General features: G+C 36.9%; 1 protein-coding gene across 3 annotated transcripts in view; it reads left to right on the top strand.

The window, feature by feature from the left end:
* Positions 1–23749, top strand: part of POSTN (periostin) — a 50607-nt gene extending 26858 nt beyond the window's left edge. The window contains exons 17-23 of one of the 3 annotated variants that reach the window (XM_081084678.1): positions 5453–5533; positions 7677–7766; positions 9442–9531; positions 10769–10846; positions 11226–11309; positions 22202–22243; positions 23613–23749. In XM_081084678.1, the coding sequence (XP_080940804.1) occupies positions 5453–5533; positions 7677–7766; positions 9442–9531; positions 10769–10846; positions 11226–11309; positions 22202–22243; positions 23613–23650 (503 nt within the window). In that variant the 3' untranslated portion in view covers positions 23651–23749. The remainder of the gene's footprint in view (positions 1–5452; positions 5534–7676; positions 7767–9441; positions 9532–10768; positions 10847–11225; positions 11310–22201; positions 22244–23612) is intronic. The other 2 variants (XM_081084676.1, XM_081084677.1) reach the window with 2 other exon arrangements.
* Positions 23750–24145: the final 396 nt, after the last annotated feature.

The following is a 24145-nucleotide window of genomic DNA, read 5'->3' as shown; positions in this document are numbered from 1 at the left end:
TTCTTTTATCCCTGATTCTATCAGATTATCAAAATTTAACCCCTACTATTTAACATTGGTAAAGGATATGTCATTCTCATAAACATAATTTGTGGTATTTCTTTTTCAATGTGACTTATCTTCCTTTGTATTTTTTCTTTCTTTCTTGTAACTTTCAAAGCAGAAATTCTAATTTTGTTTTGACTCTACCATTAAACACTCAATATATAATAGTTGCTAAAAAATTATTTCAATTTCCACATTTATTCTGACTAGAAAATTATTCTATTTTATACCATTAGAATCTGCTATTTAAGAAAATTTTCTTTAAGATTCACACTTGGTATGGAAAAGAAGTAAAGACAATATAATGAGCAAAACAAAATGTCTGCTGCTCTTACTGATTTCAATTATGTCATAACTAGAGGCCCAATGAACAAAATTCATGCAAGAGTAGGCTTTCCTTCCCCTGGCTGCCAGCACTGGCTTCCCTCTGGCATCCGGGATCCAGGCTTCCCTTGCAGCCCCGGCTTCATCAGGAAGGTTGTCCGGAAGAACGTCTGGAAGGATGTCTGGTCTAAATTAGCATATTATGCTTTTACTAGAGGCCCGGTGCACAAAAATGTGTGCACTCGGAGGGGAAGGGGGGTCCTTCAGCCCGGCCTGTGCCCTCTCGCAGTCTGGGACCCCTCGGGAGATAATGACCTGCTGGCTTAGGCCTGCTCCCGGGTGGCAGAAGGCAGGCCCAATCTCTAGGTGCAGCCCCTGGTCGGGCTCAGAGCACGGCCGATTGGGGAGTTGGGGCGCCACCCCCTGTCATGCACAGAGCAGGACGGATTGGGAGGTTGCGATGCCACCCTCAGTCACGCTCAGGGTAGGGCCGATAGGGGGGTTGGGGCCCCACCCCCTGTCACACTCAAGGCAGGGTTGTGGGGAGATTGTGGTGCCACCCTCTGTCACGCACAGAGCAGGGCCAATCAGGGGGTTGAGGTTCTGCCCCCTGTCACGCACAGAGCAGGACCCATCAGGGGGGTTGTGGAGCTCCCCCCTGTCATGCACAGAGCAGGGTCGATCAGGGGGTTGAGGAGCTCCACCCTGTCACTCACAGAGTAGGGCCGATAGGGGAGTTGGGGCACTGCCCCCTGTCATACACAGAGCAGGGCGTATCAGGGGGTTGGGGCGCCACCACTCTCACACTCAGGGGCGATGGGGAGGTTATGGCTCTACATCACACACAGAGCAGGGCCCATGGCAGGGAGGGGTTGGGGTGCCGCACCATGTCACACACAGAGCCATAGGGCGATCAGGGCGTTGGGGAGCTCCCCCCTATCAGGCACAGTGCAGGGCTGATCAGGGGGTTGTGGCCCCTTCCCCTGTCATGAGCACAGCAGGGCTGATAGGGAGGTTGTGGCCTCACCCCCTGTCACACACAGAGCCACAGGGCAATCAAGGGGTTTGGGCGCTGCCCCCTGTCACACTGATCCCGGTGCCAGGAGGCCTCTTGGCTCCACTGATCCCGGTGCTGGGAGGCCTCGTGGCTCCGCTGATACCGGTGCTGGGAGGCCTATTACCCTTTTACTATATAGGATAGAGGCCTGGTGCATGGGTGGGGCTGGCTGGTTTGCCTTGAAGGGTGTCCTGGATCAGGGTGGGGGTCCCCACTGGGGTGCCTGGCCAGTCTGGGTGAGAGGCTCTGGGCTGTTTTCAGGCTGGCGGGTGAGTGACGCTCCCAACTGCTCCTTTGTTTCTTTTTTTTTATTTTTTTTTATTCTGGTCCAGCTTTAGCTCTGGCTCCAGCTCTGAGGCCTCTGCTGCTGAAAGCAGGTATCTGGTTTGTTTGGGTTCTATAATCGAAACAATGTATAACTCCAGCTCTGAGATCCCAGTGGGCTGAAAGCAGGTTTCTGGGGTTTTGTTTAGCTTCTATATTTGTTACAATGTTTCAAACTGCAGGCTCAGAGGCCGGCAAAGCAGGTGGGGAATGTTGGAGTCCTCCGTCACTGAAGCAAGCAAGCCTCATGTTTGCTTCCAGCTGCCTGGCTTCCGGCGGCCATCTTGGCTGGCAGTTAATTTGCATATCGCCCTGATTAGCCAATGGGAAGGGTAGCGGTCATACGCTAATTACCATGTTTCTCTTTTACTAGATGGGATTATTATCTGATCTAATAAAAGAATAATATGCAAATTGACCATCACTCCAACACACAAGATGGCTGCTCCCATGTGGTCAAAGATGGCCACCCCCATGTGGACACAAGATGGCCGCCACACGATGGCCTGCAGGGGAGGGCAGTTGGGGCTGACCAAGCCTGCAGGGGAGGGAGGGCAGTTAGGGGTGACCAGGCTGGCAAGGGAAGGCAGTTGAGGGTGACTGGGCAAGCAGGGGAGGGCAGTTAGGAGAAACAAGGCCTTCAAGGGAGGATAGTTAGGGGCAATTGGGCTCGCAGGGGAGCAGGTAGGCATTGATCAGGCTAGCAGGGGAGTTGTTAGGGGCAATCAGGCAGGCAGGCGAGTGGTTGGGAGCCAGCAGTCCTAGATTGTGAGAGGGATGTCTGACTGACCAGTGGGATCAGGCCTAAACGCGCAGTTGGACATCCCTCGAGGGGTCCCAGATTGGAGAGGGTGCAGGCTGGACTGAGGGACACACCCCCCATGCACGAATTTTGTGCACCGGGCCTCTAGTAGATAATATATGCAAATCCAATATCAAGCTAGCTCAGAATTGTTTTAAAGATTTAGTTGGAATACTTTTGATTAAACCTGGTATATATTTCATTATGGAAGTTACAATGTTTTAAAGATATCCTATATAATAAAGAGGTAATATGCAAATTAACCCTCATGCCCTCACAAGATGGCTGCCTATGACCAGGCCAGCAGGGGGGTTAGTGAGGGACGACCAAACAACTGAACAAGCAGGCTGCGTGGGGTGACCAGGCGTGCACAGGGGCTGTGTTGGGTGACCAGGCTGGCGGGGGCAGTTGGGGGTGACCAGGCCAGTAGGAGGGTGCAATAAGAGGCGACCAGGCTGGCAGTGGGCAAAGCAGTTAGGGGCAACCAGGCCAGCAAAGGGGGACAGTTGGGGGTGATAGGCCAGCTGGGGGGGGCATTTGGGGGTAACCTAGCAGGCAGGCAGGTGAGCAATTAGGAGCCAGTTGTCCAGTATTGTGAGAGGGATGTCCGACTGCCGGTTTAAGCCCAATCCCCGGGATCGGGCCTAAACCAGCAGTCAAACATCTCCCGAGTGGGGCTGAGGGGACCCCCGCTTCTTGCATGAATTTTGTGCACCGGGCCTCTAGTATTTCATAAAAAACTAAAGAATCTTTATGGGCTCTATTCATCAGAAATGTTATATCATCTTTCCCTACTTAAGATATATATGTGCATTACTTTTTTTTTTACTTTTTCTATTTAATCCATAATAAATTCACCACTTTCCATATATGTCAATGTAATATTTTGTTTACAATGAGCCACCATCTATAATTCCTATATTTTCCTTTACTGAAATTAGATCCTCACTCAAAGAGAATGTTACACTTTATGAAATTATGCAAGTCTAGTAAATCTCATCTTCCTACTCAATGTCTTGAAACAGCTTTGAGATTTACATTCTGATGTCAAATGTTTCTTTAACTCCTCCTCAACATCAGATCGGTAGGCTGTTATTTAGAAGCATACATCAAATAGAGGTAGAGACTAATTAAACCAAAAATTTATATTTTATGTTTCTTTATTTACTGATCTATAAAATTTATTTAATATGCTTGCTACACATTATTCTGGTCCCTAAAATACCATACATCCTAATTTTGGGTGGGGGGGGGGGGACTGCTGTTTAGCAATTTTGTCAAATATATTGAGGTAAAGAGTAATAAAATCAGTATTTAATCTTTGGCTGGTGACCTGTCAGAACTATTTGCCTTCAGGAAAGTGTGATTGAAACAAAACTAACAATCAACTAAAAGCCCTAAACTTCAAGTTTCTTAGTATGAAGTAAAAATTTGAGATAAAAGTAATTAACTCATTTTAAAAGTAGCAGTGGATATGACCTATGTATTTGATCTTCATGGTAAGGTTTCTCTATGGTAGGACCACTTGTGAAACCAATAATTGGACACAGATTTATTATGCCTTAGAGCTTTATAATTTGAGATCTCAAGACATAAAATTTTGATATGACTGAAACATGGTCACAATTAAGGCCTTTAAGCCATCTTAGTTCAAAAGGGGATACAAATAAACATCTCATAAAACTGAGGTGAGAATGTTACAGAAACCCAAACTATGCTAACACCTTACCTTTAAAATGTCAGTATATCTGTTATGAATGCACAAGTAGCTTTAGTGCAGCATGTTATCTAATGGAGCCATCTTTTAAGGACTAATTAGAAGTTACAAAAAGCCAGTAACTCTGCTTATGAGGCTCCAGAGGCTCATTTTTAGTTAATCTGTACAAACAAAAACCAACCAAAAAGTTGGCTACTATTTTAAATAAATTTTGCACATTATTATCTTAGTTGGGTGGATGACATGCATTCAAAATACCTTTAAATTTTAAAAAAGATGATGATGATAAAAATTAATGATATTGTAGCTTGTAACTTAAATAATCTATACTAATAATAGAGGAATATGCAAATTGTCCAGGACACCATCACAGTAACAGTAATGACCAAGCAGCAGGCTGTGTGGGACAACAAGGCTGGCAGGGGGAGCAGTTGGAGGTGACCAGGCCAGGCAGGCAGGTGAGCAGTTAGGAGCCAGCAGTCCCTGATTGTGAGACTAAACCAGCAGTTGGACATCTCCCGAGGGGTTCCCAGATTGGAGAAGGTGCAGGCTGGGCTGAGGGGACCCCCCCCCCTCCCGTGCACAAATTCTGTGCACTGGGCCTCTAGTGATCATATAATGTTTGTTGCATAGAGCTCATCTGGCTGGCTGAGATTTATTTTTACTTTTAAGTATGCTGAGCTATTTTTCTATTTTCCTCTCTAGATTAATGTTATAAAATGCATGAAAAATATTTTGCCTTTTATTTTAATTCTTTTCTAATTGAGAAAGAATTCAACAATGCAATTTGAGATATTATGAATTGCATGAAATTAAATATATTTATTGTCTTCTGTTGCTATGTAGTTAATATTTTCAAGAAGTATAAAAGAAGGTAAGTAGCTTTACTGGTGCAGTTCAAAATTAGAGATTTCTAGATAGCATTTCCCACTTAGTGAGTCTATATTTCACTGGAACAAATCCAAGTGCCTGGACTTCAGAGTACAACATCTGGCCATAAGAAGATACTATTGGATAATGTACAATGAATATTTCCTTCATCTTCTGTATGAACATATTACTGTATCTGATACCTCAGTACCTAGCAAAAACAAGCAAAACAAAAACAAACAACAAAAAAAAACTGTTTTATTCAGGTTGTTGATATATAAGCATCATTATGTTCCACTTTTTATACTTTCAGCTACTAAAATTATAACCAAAGTTGTAGAACCAAAAATTAAAGTGATTGAAGGCAGTCTTCAGCCTATTATCAAAACTGAAGGTAAAAACCAATGTTATACATGTTTCCTTTTACTGTGAGAAAAGCCCATATAATAGGCTGATTTCTATGAATGTATCTACATTCTTTTTTAAACTAACATGCTAAATATTTCTATACAAATGGCATGCTTATGTTATTGAAGAATAGGGAATGCAAATTATTTCACAGAGTGGATTGTGCAGTTCTAATACTTTCAGTACATTTGCTTGTTCTGGACTGAGAAAACAGTAGTTTCACGTGAACCTAATGAGCTATTGCATTAGCATTAGTACCCAGATATTCACTAAAATAAACGCTGAGCATTTTTGCTGCAGTTTGATTCCTTCAGAGAATATACTCTTTTTTTGCAGCTTCATTTCCAATCTCCCCACATGGATCTCTTTTATACTATTACAAAAAACTCTTCCAAAAAGTGCAGGCATTTTTCATCCAACAACTTAAGAGAGTACAGAAGCTGTACGTTGATGAAAACTTAAAATTACAACCATACATAATATATTTTGAAATAGAAGAAGGAATAAATAGCTGGTGCAGTGAGTCAAATCTTAGAAACCTTAGTTCTAAGGTTTGAACTCATATGTATGAGTTAAACATTTCTCCTGATGTTTCAGACTAGAACATTAAGCACTCACTTTTCTCGTTATACTTACTGTCTATGTGAGCCAGCTTCAATATCTTTGCGCCACCTTTATCTAATGTATTTTAATTATTACTAAGAGTCAGACCTCAATAAAATTTCATTTTCGTGTCTAACCATCTTAATGTGGTGACTTGATAAATGCTTATCTTCATAGCCATTTATAATTTCCTGCTCTAAAATGATACTGATATTTCCTTCTCATTGTTTGCACTTTTGAAGATATACTGATGATTATTGAATTCTCACTAAATAAATTAGACTCCAAGATGTTTCTTATTTTAAAAAAGAATACTTAACCAAATTTCAGAATAAAGAATAAATCAATGGAAATTCAATTCAATACATACTTATTGCGCATTTCTTGTGCTGGTTACTCTCCTAAATGCTGTAAGTAAATATAAAAAAGAAATATTTTTGATGAAAAACCTTGCCTTCAGAGAGCTTCACTATAAAGGATATTTCTGAAATATCAGTTTAAGTTCCTTTAAAGAAATGTTGAGTCAGATGATTTATTAACTCATTTCCTATGCTTAAACAGCTTAAGTGTACTTTTCTTTTGAAATATCTATACTTTAAAAATCTGGCCTTATGTATTGATACTCAGTACCCCTATAGATCAAATATCATGGTGTGAAATATTTATTGTTTAAAATAACTATACTTTTGTTTTCCTCATTTTATTTTGTTCTAGACTATTTAACTCTGGGTAATTGAGAATTTCTGGACAAAGCAAATAAATCCTCTCAAAGATAAGCAAATATAGTTACCCTCAGCTGTTGAAGGTTGTTACAGAATAAGTTAAATGTACTGAACTTTATTTTTCTTCTCCTCTATGAAATAGTCTTGATTAACTAATGTAGTAATCAACTTTCTAACATTCAAAATTATTTTCTACTGAAGCAAAATCATTTTGCAAGTCAAATACAACACATTTAACTTTTGCATTTGAAGGACTGTTTATTACTTAGTAAATTTTTGCATCATTCACATATAGAAGGTAAGTACTCAAATTCTTTTAGCCATAAAGCCTGAAATTTAGTATCTTAAAAGTAGGCATAAATTTGGGATTTTTAAATGTTCAATCTTATGCTCATTGGATTAAAAAGTGTAAGATAGTCAGTAATTAAAATTTAATAAAGAAGTACTAATAGACAATCTCAGTATGGTAAAATAACACTAGCAATAATTAGAACAACTCAAATTTGTATATACTCTATGATTCACAAAATATAGTCACATATTTTATGTGATCATACTTTATAACTACGAATGAATGGATGTATTTACAAATCAATTTAAGCCCTCTTACAGATGAAAGTAATTTTAATAGAATACCAAATACTTCCTAATTTGAAAAAAATGGGAATTGTTTAAAATTGAATTCATAAATCCTGAAATCACTTTCATGTTTGAGTAACACCAAATGTTGAAATAAATTTATCGTCCTGGTAAATTTAAAGGACTACTTAACATGATAATTTGTTTCCTAAAACAATGTCTCAGGACCAACAATAACAAAGATGAAAATTGAAGGTGAACCTAAATTCAGACTGATTAACGAAGGTGAAACAGTAACTGAAATAATCCATGGAGGTGCGTTATGAATGTTTCCTAGTGCCTAGTTGGGATCTCTATGATTATTTTAATCACAGGAATTGGTTTAAATATATTGAACATCTGATGTTTCCTCTTGGTTTTTGTTTTATGTAAATCATGGGAATACTTTTCTCAGTTATGGGTTCTTATTAACCTGTCAAATAAAATATGAATGCCCTTTAATTGATCTAGTTGGAATTAATTTAACCATTAAGCCACCAGGTTCAACAAAACTGTCATTATTTCTCTATATGCAGTGATGATTGTGAAATATAATGATGACAATAATTTCAACAAAAGGACATATTGGACTTAGAAGAAAAAATCCCATTGTATTAGACTGACTAGTAAGCCACTGTTAAGATTATCATAGAGTTCTCATTCTAATAATGTAGAACTCTCTGGATTCTCACTAAATACTCATTCCACAGTCAGGAAACAAATATGACATGGAGAGTTAGCTTACTAGATGGCCTTTGCCCTTACCCAAGATTCAGGACACAATTATGAGTTTTCAGACATCTGTTGATCTGAATTTATTTGAGTTGTGTTCCCAAAATTATTGCAGTGGAATCTTGATTCTCAAACTTAATTCATTCCAGAAGGCTGTTCGAGAAACAATTTGTTCAAAAACAGAATCATTTTCTCTGATTAGAAAGAATTAAATTGAATTAATTCATTCTAGACTCCCAAATAATTCCCTGTTGTATCCTTTCTTATATAGAGTACATGTCTAATGTACTATTTATTCTATAAATAAACACTTTTTTCCTTAAATTTATCGAACCACCCCCTACTAGCCTTAAAGGAATCACTTTCAGCATTCATTCCAGGGGTGTCTTTCAGGTCAGTATACAGCATCTTCCCTTTTCCACAAATCATTGCCTCTGAAATGCTAGCACCAGCTAACTGCTTTTTCTTTATACAAATCAACAAAAATATTTCTATCTCTTCAATTGTCTGAGATCATTGTTTCATGAGCACTTTCACACCTTTAGCAACACTTGATGGCCTCTTTATATTTTAAAATTGTGCTAATTGTCCATCTAGCCAGCAACAAAACAACAACAAAAATATTCCCAGCACAATTTCCTGAGATGTTAACAACAGGAGGTTTTGTGGTAAACTGACTCATGCTCTCAGTCTCTCATTTGTTTGTAACTTTAGAGATGTTGTTTGTTTGTTTTTAATATATTTTTATTGATTTCAGAGAGGAAGAGAGAGGGAGAGAAAGAAAGATAGAAACATCAATGATGAGAGAGAATCATTGATCAGCTGCCTCCTGCAGGCCCCACACTGGGGATCAAGCTGCATCTTAGGCATATGGCCTGTCTGGGAATCAAACCATGACCTCCCGGTCCATAGGTCAATGCTTAGCCACTGAGCAACACTGGCTGGGTACTAAGAGATGCTTTTTGTCATGCTGATATATCAGCATTAAAGGTTTGTGAGGTCAAGAACTGAAGTTTTGTTCACAATCAAGACATTTTTCTGTGAACTACTTGGTCAAGAACCAAATGTTCGAGATGGGAGATGTCTGAGAACCGACTTTTGACTGTATAATTAAATTCCAAATGGTATTGTTTTGAGAAATACATTTACTCATTAAAATGTCTAGCTTTTGACACCATGAGGTGACGAATCAAATGCATTTTTCTACCCCTAATTTCAGAGCCAATTATTAAAAAATACACCAAAATCATTGATGGAGTGCCTGTGGAAATAACTGAAAAAGAGACAAGGGAAGAACGAATCATTACAGGTAATCTTTAATTCCATAGATGTAACTGTTCCTTGGATTATAAAAATCAAACTACAGCTAATCCTAAAATATCTCTATAAGAATTATTATATCCTGAAAACAACAGTCATAAAGAATATATCCACCCCTATGTTCACAGAAGCATTATTTACAATAGCTAAGATTTGGAAACAGCCCAAGTGGCGTTTAGTAGATTAATGGGTAAAAATGTTTGGGACATTTACACAATGGAATACTATGCAGCAGTACAAAAGAGGGATCTCTTATCCTTTGGGACAGAATGGAGGGACCAGGATAGAATTATATTAAGCAAAATAAGCCAAACAGAGAAAGACAAATATTACACAATCCCACTTATTTGTAAAATCTAATGAACAAAATAAATTGACCAACAATATAAGACCTGAAGCATAGAGGCATGGGACAGACTGACATACCTTGTTGTGGGGATTAGGGACATGAGAAGAGATAAACCAAAGAACTTATATATACTTACATGAATAGCTCATGGACAGGGGCAATAGGGGGGGGTGAAGACCTGGAGGGATGGGTAGAAGCTGGGAGGAGAGAGGTAAATGGGGGGAAAGTGGAAGACATCTGTAATACTATCAATAATAAAAATATATATTAAAATAATTATTAGAGAAACTGTCATTTTCATGGTGGTTATTGAAGTATCTATTTTTTTGGCAGATATAATATTATTCTAAATGTATAATCTATGTTTTTCTCTGAGTTGGAAATTTGTAGACAAATCTATAAGAATTTGTTTTTATTATGTGCTTCATACACATTATATAATGTATTAGTATATCCTAGAACCAAAACCATTCCCTCTTTTGGTTTTCCAATAATCTTAAGGTCTACACATATACATACCAGAATATATGCAAGTATGTATAAAACAATTAATAATTTCAGTAAACCTCTGTATCAATCTCCCACCAATAAATTAGCTTAAAATTCTGAATACAACTATTCTATAAGTATTTGTTTAAATGAGTGATTAGCAACTATGGCCCATGCTGCCTACTCATGTAATAAAGTTTTATTGGAATGCAGTGTTAATTCATTTATATAATGTCCATGAATATTTTCACACTATAGCTACTAAGTTGAATAGTTGCAACACAGGCCATATCACCTACAAAGTTTAAAATGTTTACTATCTGGCCCTTTACAGAGGAAGTTTATCTACCCCTATATTATTCCTATTTTTTTATTGTCTTTCCTTTAGGTCCTGAAATAAAATATACTAGGATTACTACTGGTGGTAGAGAAACAGGAGAAACTCTGAAGAAATTGTTGCAAGAAGGTCAGCATACTAAAAAAAAATAAGAATATGACTTTACCTAAGCTGTCTGTAAAGACTAATCTTTGAGAGGCTTTATATGTGTTTTTTATTTTATTTTATATCATTTCATTGTTTAAGTTCTATACCAACATAAGAGAAAAAAAAATCAAACATATAGAATGAAGCTTAAATGACAGTCACATTGATTGTTATGTTACATATTTGTTATATATTGTTCAACAGATTTATAAGGAAACAGGTTTATTGAAAAACAGCACTAAAATCTGAGAAAGAACCAAGTGTTGGTCTGGAATTCATTGTTGGGCAGATGTGTTTATATCAGGTCTCCTATCTTCTTGCTACATAAACCAATTTCTGTTATAAACATGTACCCTCTCAGAGGTCACCAAAGTCACCAAACTCATTGAAGGTGGTGATGATCATTTACTTGAAGATGAAGAAATTAAAAGACTGCTTCAGGGAGGTTAGTAAAAAAGGAACAACTAACCCGTTAACAGGTGTGGTGACTGAATTCTTCAACTTTTTAAAGACTGAACGTTCACAATTTTTTTAAAGATGGGATCATGTGTTATCTTAACAGATTGATTTGTTCAATGGTAGTTTAATTAATATCTATAAATTATAACTACTTTAAGCAGTCTTTAAAAAGTATGGTATAAAGCTTGAGGAGCACTGAATATCTTTTTGCTTTGATACACATAATTATAAGGGTATTTTAAGTATGTGAAAAGGGGAAACTTTTAAAATTGGTAGTTATTTGAACAAACCCAACTTGACATATATTTTATATTTTAAGAAGTGTATTCACTGCTCCCACAACAATAATACAAGGCATGGAATCTTTAAGCTCATAGATCTAGAAAAAAAAAAACAGTGCATTTAGTAATTTTCTTTCCTAAAACTACATTCTTGGGAATGTGTATCTGTTTCTTCTAACAGTCTATGCGATAATCTATACCTGGGAATGTAAATTATTTTGCATATAATATTAATCTTAATCTTTAAAGTATGGAATGTTCTCTGTGGCATTAAAAGGACCTACTTATAAAGGCAAAAGAGAAAAATAAGAATTCAGAATCTTGTGCAAACTCTGAATAGTAATTATTTGAAGAAATAGCAATGTCATAAATATAATGCAGATAATTTTTATTTGAATAAATTAATTTCCAGTTTATTTCTTTAAAGATAAAATGTTGACAGGTTGTTTTAAAGAAACAAGTAATTAAACTATTATAGAAATATCAAATATTCTCTTTGAAATATACCATGAATTGAGAACATTTGAGAATGCTTAGCCAAAGTATGGCCCAGATGGTTTTTCTTGTTTAAATTTGTAAAAATTGTATCACTCTACCCAAGAAAATATAAATTATCTTGGGACCATGTATAATCATTGCTTTTTTTATTCCTTATTTTAATACAGATAAAAATCTCTTATATAATGTTAAAACTGTTCAGCAATAGTAAAAATAAATATTTTTTATTCAAACAATAATTGAATTTCCCCTCAATAGAAAAATATGTATCTAAAATATGTAAGATTTCCTTTCAGACAGCAGAGGATATGTGACATAGCCAAAGCTCTAAGAAATCAAAGGTTTCTGTAAGATCTAATACAGAATTCACTCATCCACCTCCAAAATCTTAATAATCTGCAAAGAAAATATATTCATTTGAGTGAAGAGGCAAAGACATTTTGAAGATTAAATTAAATAATTTTTTTTTTATTTTTTAGTCCTTGCCACACTAAATAGCATTGTAGAATGGCAGTATTTCCTTTTTTTTTTTAATGTATCTTTAGAGAATGAATCAGTTAGTAGCTGTATCTGTGTATATTGCTTTAATTTATTTAAACTTAAACTTTATGTTAGTATGTTTTCTTTCCTTTACTAAAGTCCCATTAACAAGTCTATTGTAAACAATGAATTACATTCTCAAGAATAGCTTTACTCAAGAAAAGAAGATAACCTGCTGCAAGATAATAATATTCTATTTTTAGTTAATAGACTCTTCCTTAACTCCTGTTTCTGTTAATTGCAGAGGTTGATTCCTTTAGTTTCCACTATATGGTTTTTCTACATACCTATGAAGCATCAGTTTCCACTATTCCACACCATAAATTTTTATTAAAACATTTCCAAGGTTTTTATTTTTATCAGTATAATCAGTATAGTTATTAGTACAAATCTGAATATTGGTTAGATATGCTAGTTATTTTTCCATTCCTGTAAAATCATTTGGTCATCCCTGAATCACAAGAGTCCTTTTACCTAGAACTTAAGAGACACTGATTTATAAAGAAGCTGGTATTCATAGCAATTAGGTCATGCCCAGCCAGTGTGGCTCATTGGTTGAGCACTGACCTATGAACCAGGAGATCACAGTTCGACTTCTGGTCAGAGCACATGCCTGGGTTTGGGGCTCAGTCCCCAGTAGGGAGCATGCAGGAGGTAGCCGATCAATGATTCTTTTCATCATGGATGTTTCTATCTCTCTCTTTCTCCCTTTCCTCTCTGAAATTAAAAGAAAAACATAGGTCATGCAAGACTGGCTTTTTTCCTTTGAAAATCCCCAGATAATTGGTCTATATCCAAACTTTGGTCCTTATCTCTAAGCTTGGAGTTTTCTATTTGAACTGTTCATATTGTGGTACATTTTGATGAATTGGGTATCAATCACTGAAGTCATGACTAAATGGTCCCCTTGGGTACTAATATTATGATTTTTCACTAAAATACATTAGATTCCTTAACTAAAAAAATGTTCTCACAAAATGCATAAAGTTTTTCATTCTTATCTTAGGCAGAACTGCATTTACCAAAAGTACTAAAGTAATTAAGGAAGAATATCAAACTATGGAGAAAGGAGCCAAAAAGGTCATGGAAGGTTTTGACAAATCTGACTATATAACCTGTAAAGATTTATGGCCTTTTTAGACAATAGGGAATCAAGTTGTAGATCTGACTCCCAATCTGGGCTCCAACTCTAACTTAAGTTAGCTGATTTATTTATTTTTTGCCTTGGTTCCTTCTTCTGAATAGTGGGGCTAGTAATGTTACCTACATCTAAATGAGTTAATATATGAAAAATGCTTGGAATAATGTTCAGCACATATGAGCTCCCAGTAATGCTAACTAGTATCAGTATTTTGGTCAATTAACATTAATCTGGTCAATATAGTAATATTTTACACCCTATTTTAAATTTCCAAAGTAATAGTCACATACAAATGCAAAAATCTCACAAATAATTGAACTGACATGCTTTGCATGTTTCAAAAAACATGTGGTAGAGAAAGAGCCTTTGTTTGTACCATTTTGATTCTCTAAACATGCCCTGTTACAACTCTCATTCAGTTTGAAATAGCAGAGTGCCCCTGGGAGGAACTCTGATTTTGTTCACTACATTTACACTTTTTTCTAAAGATGTTTGTTTGCCACGATGAACACTTATTTTGATATTGTCATACCAAAATAGTAATGAATTAGAAAATTAACTAACTGGATGCTCATCAATTGGATGCTATCAAATGAATAGAAAAAAAAAATCCAACTGTCAGTGCTAATTTTGAGAAGTAATGTTGTGAATACTTCTCTGATCTTGTTTATAAATTGTACAATAACTTATTTAGAATTTAACAAGTCCATTATAAAAATGGTCTTATTCACTATTCAAAGGTTGGATCCCATATTTTTCTTGACAATATTTATAAGACATATTTTGTTATCAAATACTTTTAAAGTTAAGAAATTTATCAATTGGAACATATTCTGTAAATCAGACTTTCCTATCTCACATAAACTTTACCCCACTATCCAATTTAAGGAAGTTTTCCACAGTTCTGTATTTTTATTATAGCACTAATATGGTGTTAAATCATGTACATCATATATCCTGTGGAAAGGAAAGACATGTTGGAAATCTGCCACATAGAACTAAAATTTGTAAAAAGAAATTTAAAACGTTTCTTTTTACTTGGTGTTATATAGCCAAAATTACTGTTGGTGACAGGTTCATGCCTTACCTTTTATGGAATACTAGAGGCCTGATGCATGAAATCCTTGCAAGGGTAGGCCCTTGCAGCCACCCTAACGGCTGCTGCCTCGGCCCCCGCAGCCCCAGATTCGTCTGGAAAGTCCTCCAGAAGGTCATTCTGCTATTTGGCCATTCAGGAAATTTGCACATTATGCTTTTATTATTATATGTTAGAGACTTTATATATGCATATATATTAGAAAAAGTTTGACTTAATTATCTAATATAGATTATTTATAAAAATCAAGATGTCAAAATTTGAAGAAAATATAAAGGTAAGCTGAAAAATGAAGTCACTGTAGGAACCTCTGTGATCTCAAATGATCAACAACAAAGTGAAAACGGGAAGTTAGGGATTAGGAAGATGGCCACTGGCAGGAAGGTAGGGAGGGAGAGTGTGAGAGCTCGAAGGAGCGATAGAGGAGTGTGTGAACATGTGTGGTGTGTATGTGTATGAACTAGGGACAGTTAGATTCTGCAGGTCTTCCAAGGGGCTGCCAAACCAGGCAGGCTTAGACGGCGGAGCCCCGCTCCCAGTGCAGACACTCCTGGGTGGCCAGTGAGGGCACAGAGAACACACCGTTTTGAGAAACAGAGCTACTTGAGACTAGGATCCTGGCCTCAGCACCACCCAGTCTGGTCTTAGATGCAAACTAGGACCCTGCAGCCACTGGGGACAGAGACCTGTGACCACAGCTATAGACCCACAAACACCAAGAATCCAGACATCACCGCAGCAGATTTCTGTAACAGAGCCCACCCTCCTCCCCGTAGGCTTGCAGGCAGCACCATAGTAACTGACAGACCTGCCCCTTGCACAGCATGTGCAACTGCAGGAATTTGAGCCTGAGAGCTTGCAGAGACTGGGAACCTGTTCCCCGCAGTACCTCTGCAGGAACTTGAGCCTAGGAGTGCTCAGACACGGGGAATTTGTTCCCTGCAAGGCAATCGGGCAACCAAACCCGAAGCCCATGCAGAGCAGTAGTGCCACCAGACTTTGATTCTGGGCAAGCGTTCACTGAAGTCCCCCAAGCTGACCGGGACACCAATTCTCCAGGCTGGAGGCAGCACTAAGCACCAGTGACTTGACTCTGTTTCTTATCACATGCGCCTGGAAGCCCTGATTCCCAGTGCATTCACACGAAGAGCCAGCAACTCCAATTCTTGGTGCATGCACACACAAAGACCCTGAATCTCAGCGCAAGGCTGAGATATTGGATTCTTAGGGAAATCTGACTCCAGGCACATACGAGGGGGCTCCAATTTTCAACACACTCTAGGGGGGTCTCTGTTTCAGTGTGGTGCAGGCAGAGTCCCTGATTGTAGGTGTGCACATGAGGCCACCCTGAGTTCTGGTAACCCTGACTCTGGGAGAACCTGTTTCCCACCAACCCATGGCAGTCACACATCTTAGTGTCGGAGCTCTTCAGTAACACTAGGGTGGTGCGAAGCTCCCACTGAACATGGCCCAGGCCCATGCAACTCGATGTTTGAACCTTCTGGTGATAGTCAAAATGGGGAGATGACACAATCCCCAGAGGAAAGAAAATGAGGAGTCGCCAAGAAAGGAAATTAGTGAAATTGAAGCATGCAACATGACAGAAAAAGAATTCAGAGTAATGGTTGTACAATTCATTCACCGGGTGGATGAGAAAATCAACAACCTATGCAAGAATCAGGAAGAAATGAAAAGTGACATAGCTACAATCAAAAACACCGTGGAAGGTTTCAACAGTAGACTAGAAGAAGCAGCGGACCAAATTAGTGAGTTAGAAGATAAGGTTGAGAAACAAGCTCAAACTGAACAGCAACTGGAGAGAAAATTTAAAAAACAGGAGGAGAGCCTAAGGGAGATTTGGGACAACATGAAACAAAGTAACATATGCATAATAGGGCTGCCAGATGGACAAGAAGAGCAGCAAGGATTAGAAAATCTATTTGAAGAAATAATGACAGAAAACTTCCCAGATATGGGGAAGAAAAAAGTTACACAAATACAGAGAGTCCCAAGCAAGATGAATCCCAAAAGACCCACACCAAGACACGTCATAATTACAATGGCAAATCTTCATGACAAAGAGAGAATCTTAAAGGCCGCAAGAGAGAGACAGAGAGTTACCTACAAAGGATCCCCCATCAGATTAACAAATGATTTCTCAACAGAAAAACATCAAGCTAGAAGGGAATAAAAGGAAGTATACAAAGTGTTTCAAAGCAAAGGTCTGAATCCAAGAATTCTCTATCTAGCAAGACTATCAATGAAAACTGAAGGGGAAATCAAGAGCTTCACAGATAAAAAAAAAAAGGCTAAGGGAGTTTATTATTACCAAGCCAGCAATGCAAGAAATACTAAAGGGAATGCTGTAAAAAGAAATAAAAAGGTAAGAAAGAACACAGGCACAAAAATAGAAATGACTACAAAAAAGTACCTTTCAATAATAACTTTAAAAATAAATGGACTAAATGCTCCAATCAAAAGACATTGAGTGGCTGAATGGATAAAAAAACATGACCCATACATGTTCTGTCTACAAGAGACCCACCTCAGAAGAAGGTACTCACACAGACTGAAAGTGAAGGAATGGAAAATTATCTCTCAGGCAAATGGAAATGAAAAAAAAGCTGGGGTACCAATACTTATATCTGACAAAATAGACCTCAAAATGAAGGCCATAACAAGCGATAAGGAAGGCTACTTCATAGTACTAAAGGGATCTATACAGCAAGAGGATATAACCCTGATAAACATATATGCACCCAATGCAGGAGCACCCAAATACATTAAAAAAAAAAACTCCTGGAAGTTATCAAGGGAGAGATTAACAACAATACAATCCTAGTAGGGGACTTAAAGATACCACTGACATCACTGGATAAAACTCTAGACAAAAAATCAGTAAAGAAACAACAATCCTAAATGACTCTCTAGATCAAATAGACTTAATTGACATCTTCAGAACATTTCAAAACAAAGACAAGGAATATACGTTCTTCTCAAGTGCACATGGGACATTTTCAAAAATAGACCACATATTGGGTCACAAGCAAAGTCTCCCCAAATTCAAGAAGACTGAAATCATACCAAGCATCTTCTCAGACCACAATGGCATAATATTAGAAATTAACTACAATAAAAACAATCCAAAAAACTCAAACACTTGGAAGCTGAATAGCATGCTACTAAATAATGATTGGGTTACCAATGAGATCAAAGAAGAAATTAAAAACATCCTGGAAACTAATGACAATAAAAACACAACAATCCAAAATTTATGGGACACAATGAAAGCAATCCTGAGAGGGAAGTTTATAGCTCTACAGGCCTACCTCAAAAAAACAAGAAAAAATGATAGTAAATCATCTAACTCTACAACTCAAAGAATAACAAAGAGAGCAACAAGAAAAGCCCAGAGTGAGCAGAAGGAAGGAGATAATAAAGATCAGAGCAGAAATAAATGACATAGAGACCAAAAAAATAATACAAAAGATCAATGAAACCAAGAGCTGGTTCTTTGAAAGGATAAACAAGATTGGTGAACCTCTAACCAGACTCACCAAGAAGCAAAGAGAGTGGACCCAAATAAACAAAATCAGAAATAAAAGAGAAGAAATAACAGAGAAGAAATAACAACAGAACCCACAGAAATTCAAAGGATTGTTAAAAAATACTATGAAAAACTCTGCTCCAACAAACTAGACAACCTGGAGGAAATGGACATACTTCTAGAAAAATACAACATTCCAACACACAATCAGGAAGATTCTAAAAATCTCAATAGGCCAATAACTATGGAAGAAATTGAAGCAGTCATCAAAAAGCTCCCAGCAAACAAAAGCCCGGGGCAAGATGGCTTCACAGGGGAGTTTTACCAAACATTCAAGGAAGAACTAAAACCTATCCTCCTCAGAATATTCTAAAAAATTCAAGAGGAAGGGACACTTCCAAGCTCATTCTATGAAGCCAGTATTACCCTAATACCAAAACCAGATAAAGACAACACAATGAAGGAGAATTATAGGCCAATATCCCTCATGAACATAGATGCCAAAATACTCAACAAAATTCTAGCAAATCAGATCCAGCAATACATCAGAAAGATCATACACTATGATCAATTAGGATTTATCCTGGGGATGCAAGGATGGTACAATATCCACAAATCAATCAACGTGATACATCACATAAACAAATTGAGAGATAAAAATCACCTAGTCATATCAATTGATGCAGAAAAAGGATTTGACAAAATCCAACACCCTTTCTTCATAACAACTCTCATCAAGGTAGGAATAGAAGGATCATACCTCAACATAATAAAAACCATATATGACAAAACCACAACCAACATCATACTCAATGGTCAAAAACTAAAACCATTTCCCCTAAGAACAGGAACAAAACAGGGATGCCCACTCTCACCACTCCTGTTCGACATAGTACTGGAAGTACTTGCTATTGTGATCAGAGAAGAAGAAGAAATAAAAGGCATCCAAATTGGAAAAGAAGAAGTAAAACTATCCTTATTTGCAGATGATATGATACTGTACATAGAAAACCATAAAGACTCCATCAAAAAATTATTAGAGTTAATAAAGGAATTCAGCAATGTAGCAGGATACAAAATTAATGCCAGGAAATCTATGGCATTTATTTACACCTATAGTGAACTTACAGAAAGAGAAACTACAAAAGCAATCCCATTTATCATTGCACCCAAAAAATTAATATATCTAGAAATAAACTTAACTAAGGAGGTAAAATTCCTATATGCGAAAAACTACAGGACACTGAAGAAAGAGATAGAGGAAGACATAAACATATTGAAGAACATACTGTGTTCATGGATTGGTTGAATCAACATCATCAAAATGTCCATACTACCCAAAGCAATCTATAGATTCAATGCAAAACCTATTAAAATACCAACGGCATATTTCACAAATATAGAATGAACATTCCAAAAATTCATGTGGAATAAAAAAAGACCTCGAATAGCTGAAGCAATCCTGAGAAAGAAGAACAAAGTAGGTGGGATCTCAACTCCAGATATCAAGCCATATTACAAAGCCACTGTTCTTAAAACAGCTTGGTACTGGCACAAGAACAGACATATGTATAGATCAATGGAACAGAGTAGAGAACCCGGAAATTGACCCAAACCACTATGCCCAATTAATATTCGACAGAGGAGGCAAGAGCATACAATGGAGTCAAGACAGTCTCTTCAATAAATGGTGTTAGGAAAATTGGACAGATACATGCAAAAAGATGAAACTAAACCACGAACTTACACCATACACAAAAATAAACTCAAAATGAATAATGGACTTAAACATAAGATGGGAAACCATAAAAATACTTGAGGAATCCACAGGCAGCGAAATCCACAGGCAGTGAATATGCCGAAGGAATTTCTTCACTAATACTGCTCCTAGGGCAATGGAAACTAAAAAGAAAATAAACAAATGGGACTACATCAAAATAAAAAGCTTATGCACAGCAAAGGAAACCATGAACAAACCAACAAGAAAGCCCACTGCATGGGAGAACATATTTGCTAATGTTATCACCAATAAGAGTTTAATCTCCAGCATTTACAGGGAGCTCAAACAACTTAATAAAAGGAAGATAAACAATCCAATCAAAAAAGGGCAACAGACCTAAATAGACACTTTTCGAAAGAGGACATACAGAAGGCCGAAAGACATATGAAAACATGCTCAAAGTCACTAATTATACGAGAGATGCAAATTAATACAACAACACGGTATCATCTCATACCTGTCAGAATGGCTATCATCAACAAATCAACAAACAGCAAGTGTTGGAGAGGATGTGGAGAAAAAGTTACCCTTTTGCACTGTTGGTGGGAATGCAGATAGGTGCAGCCACTGTGGAGAACAGTACCCAAACCACTATGCCCAATTAATATTCGACAGAGGAGGCAAGAGCATATAATGGAGTCACTAAAAATGGAACTCCCATTTGACCTAGTGATCCCACTTCTAGAAATATATCCCAAGAAGCTAGAAGCACAAATCAGAAAAGATATATGCACCCCTATGTTCATTGCAGCACAATTCACCATAACTAAGATTGGAAATAGCCTAAGCGCCCATCAGCAGATGAGTGGATTCAAAAACTGTGGTACATCTACACAATGGAATGCTACGCTGCTGTAAAAAAAGGAGTTCTTACCATTTGCAACAGCATGGATGGAACTGGAAAGCGTTATGCTAAGTGAAATAAGCCAGTCAGAGAAAGACAAATACCACATGATCTCACTCATTTGTGGAATATAGTGAACAACATAGGCTGATGAAAAGGGATAGATCCAGAGACAGAGAAGCAGCAATAAGACTGTCAAACCTCAGAGGGAAAGTAGGGGAGGGTGGGGGTAAGGGGGAGTGATCAACCAAAGAACTTGTATGCATACATATAAGCCCAACCAATGGACACAGACAACAGGGGGGCGAGAGAATGAGTGGCGGGGGGGGGGTTATGGGGGGAATGAGGTCACATATGTAATACCTTAATCAATAAAGAAATTAAAGATTGAAAGAAAACAGGACGTTAGGCCTTCCAGGTAGAGCTTATTGATGAAGTACAAGGAAAATAAGGGAATTTAGAAATATTTTAAACTGAAAAAGCCCAAAACTACACAGTTATAGACACTTGAAATTCTTAAAAATAATTTTCTTATTATTTTTAACTAGTGTTTTTTTTTTTTTTTTTAATAGTCTTTCAGGATTAGAAGTAAATCTGGAGATATGTAGGCACACATTTTCTGAATTGCTTATTTTTTTTTTCTAGAGTTATTAGCCAAATGATACTTTGTTGTCCTCATGTACTAAAAGGTAATCATGACTTAATTTACAATGATAATTCACAGAGGCAAAAGTCTGATAACATTATAAATAAAAATGAGTGGATATCCCTGGGAAGATACTTCTGCTAAACTTTATATAATGTGAAACATCCCTTCATCAAAGTCATGCTTTTTTCAAAAAGGGTGAAAAAAATCATGTAAGTTATGTACTCTTTGTTGAAGTGGCACATTATACAGAGCTCCAAATGCCACAATGTAACAAAATATTTTGCAAATGGTGAAAATTCATTATGATACATGGAAAATAAGTTTCTGTTTTGTCTGTTACCAATGAAAGTCTCATGTTTGTGAAATTCACTATTCCAAAAGAAAATCTACACACTTAAGTGATGTTTATTTAAAATTTTATACTTTTCTGCTTAATTGTGGTCTTCTGTCTGATGCTGGCCATAGTTTCAAAGTTTTTCTGACTACAACTATTTAATTTTAGACACACCTGTGAGGAAGATACAAGATAATAAAAGAGTTCAAGGTAAATGTATTAACTATAGAAATGTACATATGTAACACATGTGTTGTTAAAAGAAACCAAAGAAAAGGAGAGTGCTTTCATATATTTTATTGAACTTTGTTGTCTATTAGGGAGAACAGTTAGCCAATGGGGGTAGAGTATTTTGATAGCAAGAAGATAAATTGTTTATATTCTGCACTATTAGTACAATCTAAGAATAACAAATATTAAGGAAAAAGTAATTATACTCATCTAAAGTGCTAGATACATTGAACCCCTTAGGAAAACTCAAATAGAGTTAATATGGAAAGAAATCCTTAAATATCAGAGCTGAACAAAAGTAAGAAAGGAGGATTTTAACTTTGTAAAATGTTATTTTTTGAGATGAGACTAGAGTTGAAGTATAAACACTGTCCACATACAGGTGATTGTTAATATAACTGTTCAAAATTTTGATATCATGTGTAGATTACATATACATAATTTACATCCCATGCGCTACCATATTCTTTATAACTATGTTTATGTGCACTTTTTAATCTTCCACTTAGGTTACCTTACATTCTAATACATTAAAAAAATCAAAGATTCCCCTTATGGAACTTGGAATAAATTATAAATTTGGAATTTCTAAAATAATTACATACTGGTAGTCAAAAGAAGTTACAAGTCTTACAAATGCATTATGGGCATATCTGATTTTAAGCTAATCCAATACAGACATTTGAAATTAAATAATCAATGGTACATGTAATTTTTAATTAAAATTTATAAGGGATTTCTTCTGAACTTTCAAATTCATTCAAATTTTCTTGAGAACTAAAATCACCACTTTAAATTGTCATTTTCATATACCTTTGTACAAAGTATAACCTTGATTTTATCATCATAAATGAAGGATATTAAGAAACTAGAGGCCCAGTGCTTGAAATTCATGCACTCAGCAGGGGGGTGGGGAGGAGGGTCCCTCAACCTGGCCTGTGCCTTCTCGCAGTCTGGGAGCCCTCAGAGTATGTCCAACTGGCGACTTAGGCCTAAGCTGCCAGTCAGACATCCGTAGCACTGCTGTGGAGGTGGGAGAGGCTCCCACCACCGCCGCTGTGCTTGCCAGCATGAGCCCAGCTTCTGGCTGAGTGGTGCTCCCCCTGTGGGAGTGCACTTACCACCAGGGGGAAGCTCCTGTATTGCGTCTTCCCCCTGGTGGTCAGTACACTTCACAGAGAACTGTTGTTCTGCTGGTCATTCCGCCGTTCAGTCAATTTGCATATTAGCCTTTTATTATATAAGACATGGTCTTTTATAGATATAGTTATACATAGAATATCATATTTTTAAACTTTAATATTTCATTACATTTATTATCTATATGTTCTCTTTTCTTCCTAATCAGGATCTAGAAGACGATCAAGAGAAGGTCGTTCTCAGTGAAAATCCAGACAAGACGACATAGTTTATACAACCCTAAACCCTGACATTAAAGAATTATTGTGAAAGCCACTTTGATTTCAGGAAATAAACCATCACTGCAAAAAAAAAAACCAAAAACAATCATTGAACAATTCTGAATGCAAATTTAATTCTTTTTAATTAGGAAAATGAGGGGAAATGTGGACTTTACAATCTCAATTGTGAGATGGGAACTGAGGGAATTCAAACACCTTACAGGTTTTTACATCTTGACATTAAACATTCTGACGAACTTTGGGATCCATCAAAGAAAATCCTTATCACTGGATCCATTACAATTCAAATCTCAGTGGTGAGCCATTATCTGATTCAGAAAATTAAGCCTTGAATTTATTTAGTGGATAGACAAAATGTATGCAATCAGTTACTTCTCCATGAAAAACTAACTTATAGAAAAGGGTGCTCAATATTAAGAAAACAACCCTAGCCAGTTTGGCTCAGTGAATAGAGCATAGG

The sequence above is a fragment of the Myotis nattereri genome (genome assembly GCF_964212035.1).
Source record: "Myotis nattereri genome assembly, chromosome: 2".
NCBI classification, from domain to species: domain Eukaryota; kingdom Metazoa; phylum Chordata; class Mammalia; order Chiroptera; family Vespertilionidae; genus Myotis; species Myotis nattereri.
This window is presented reverse-complemented; position numbering and strand designations above follow the sequence as displayed.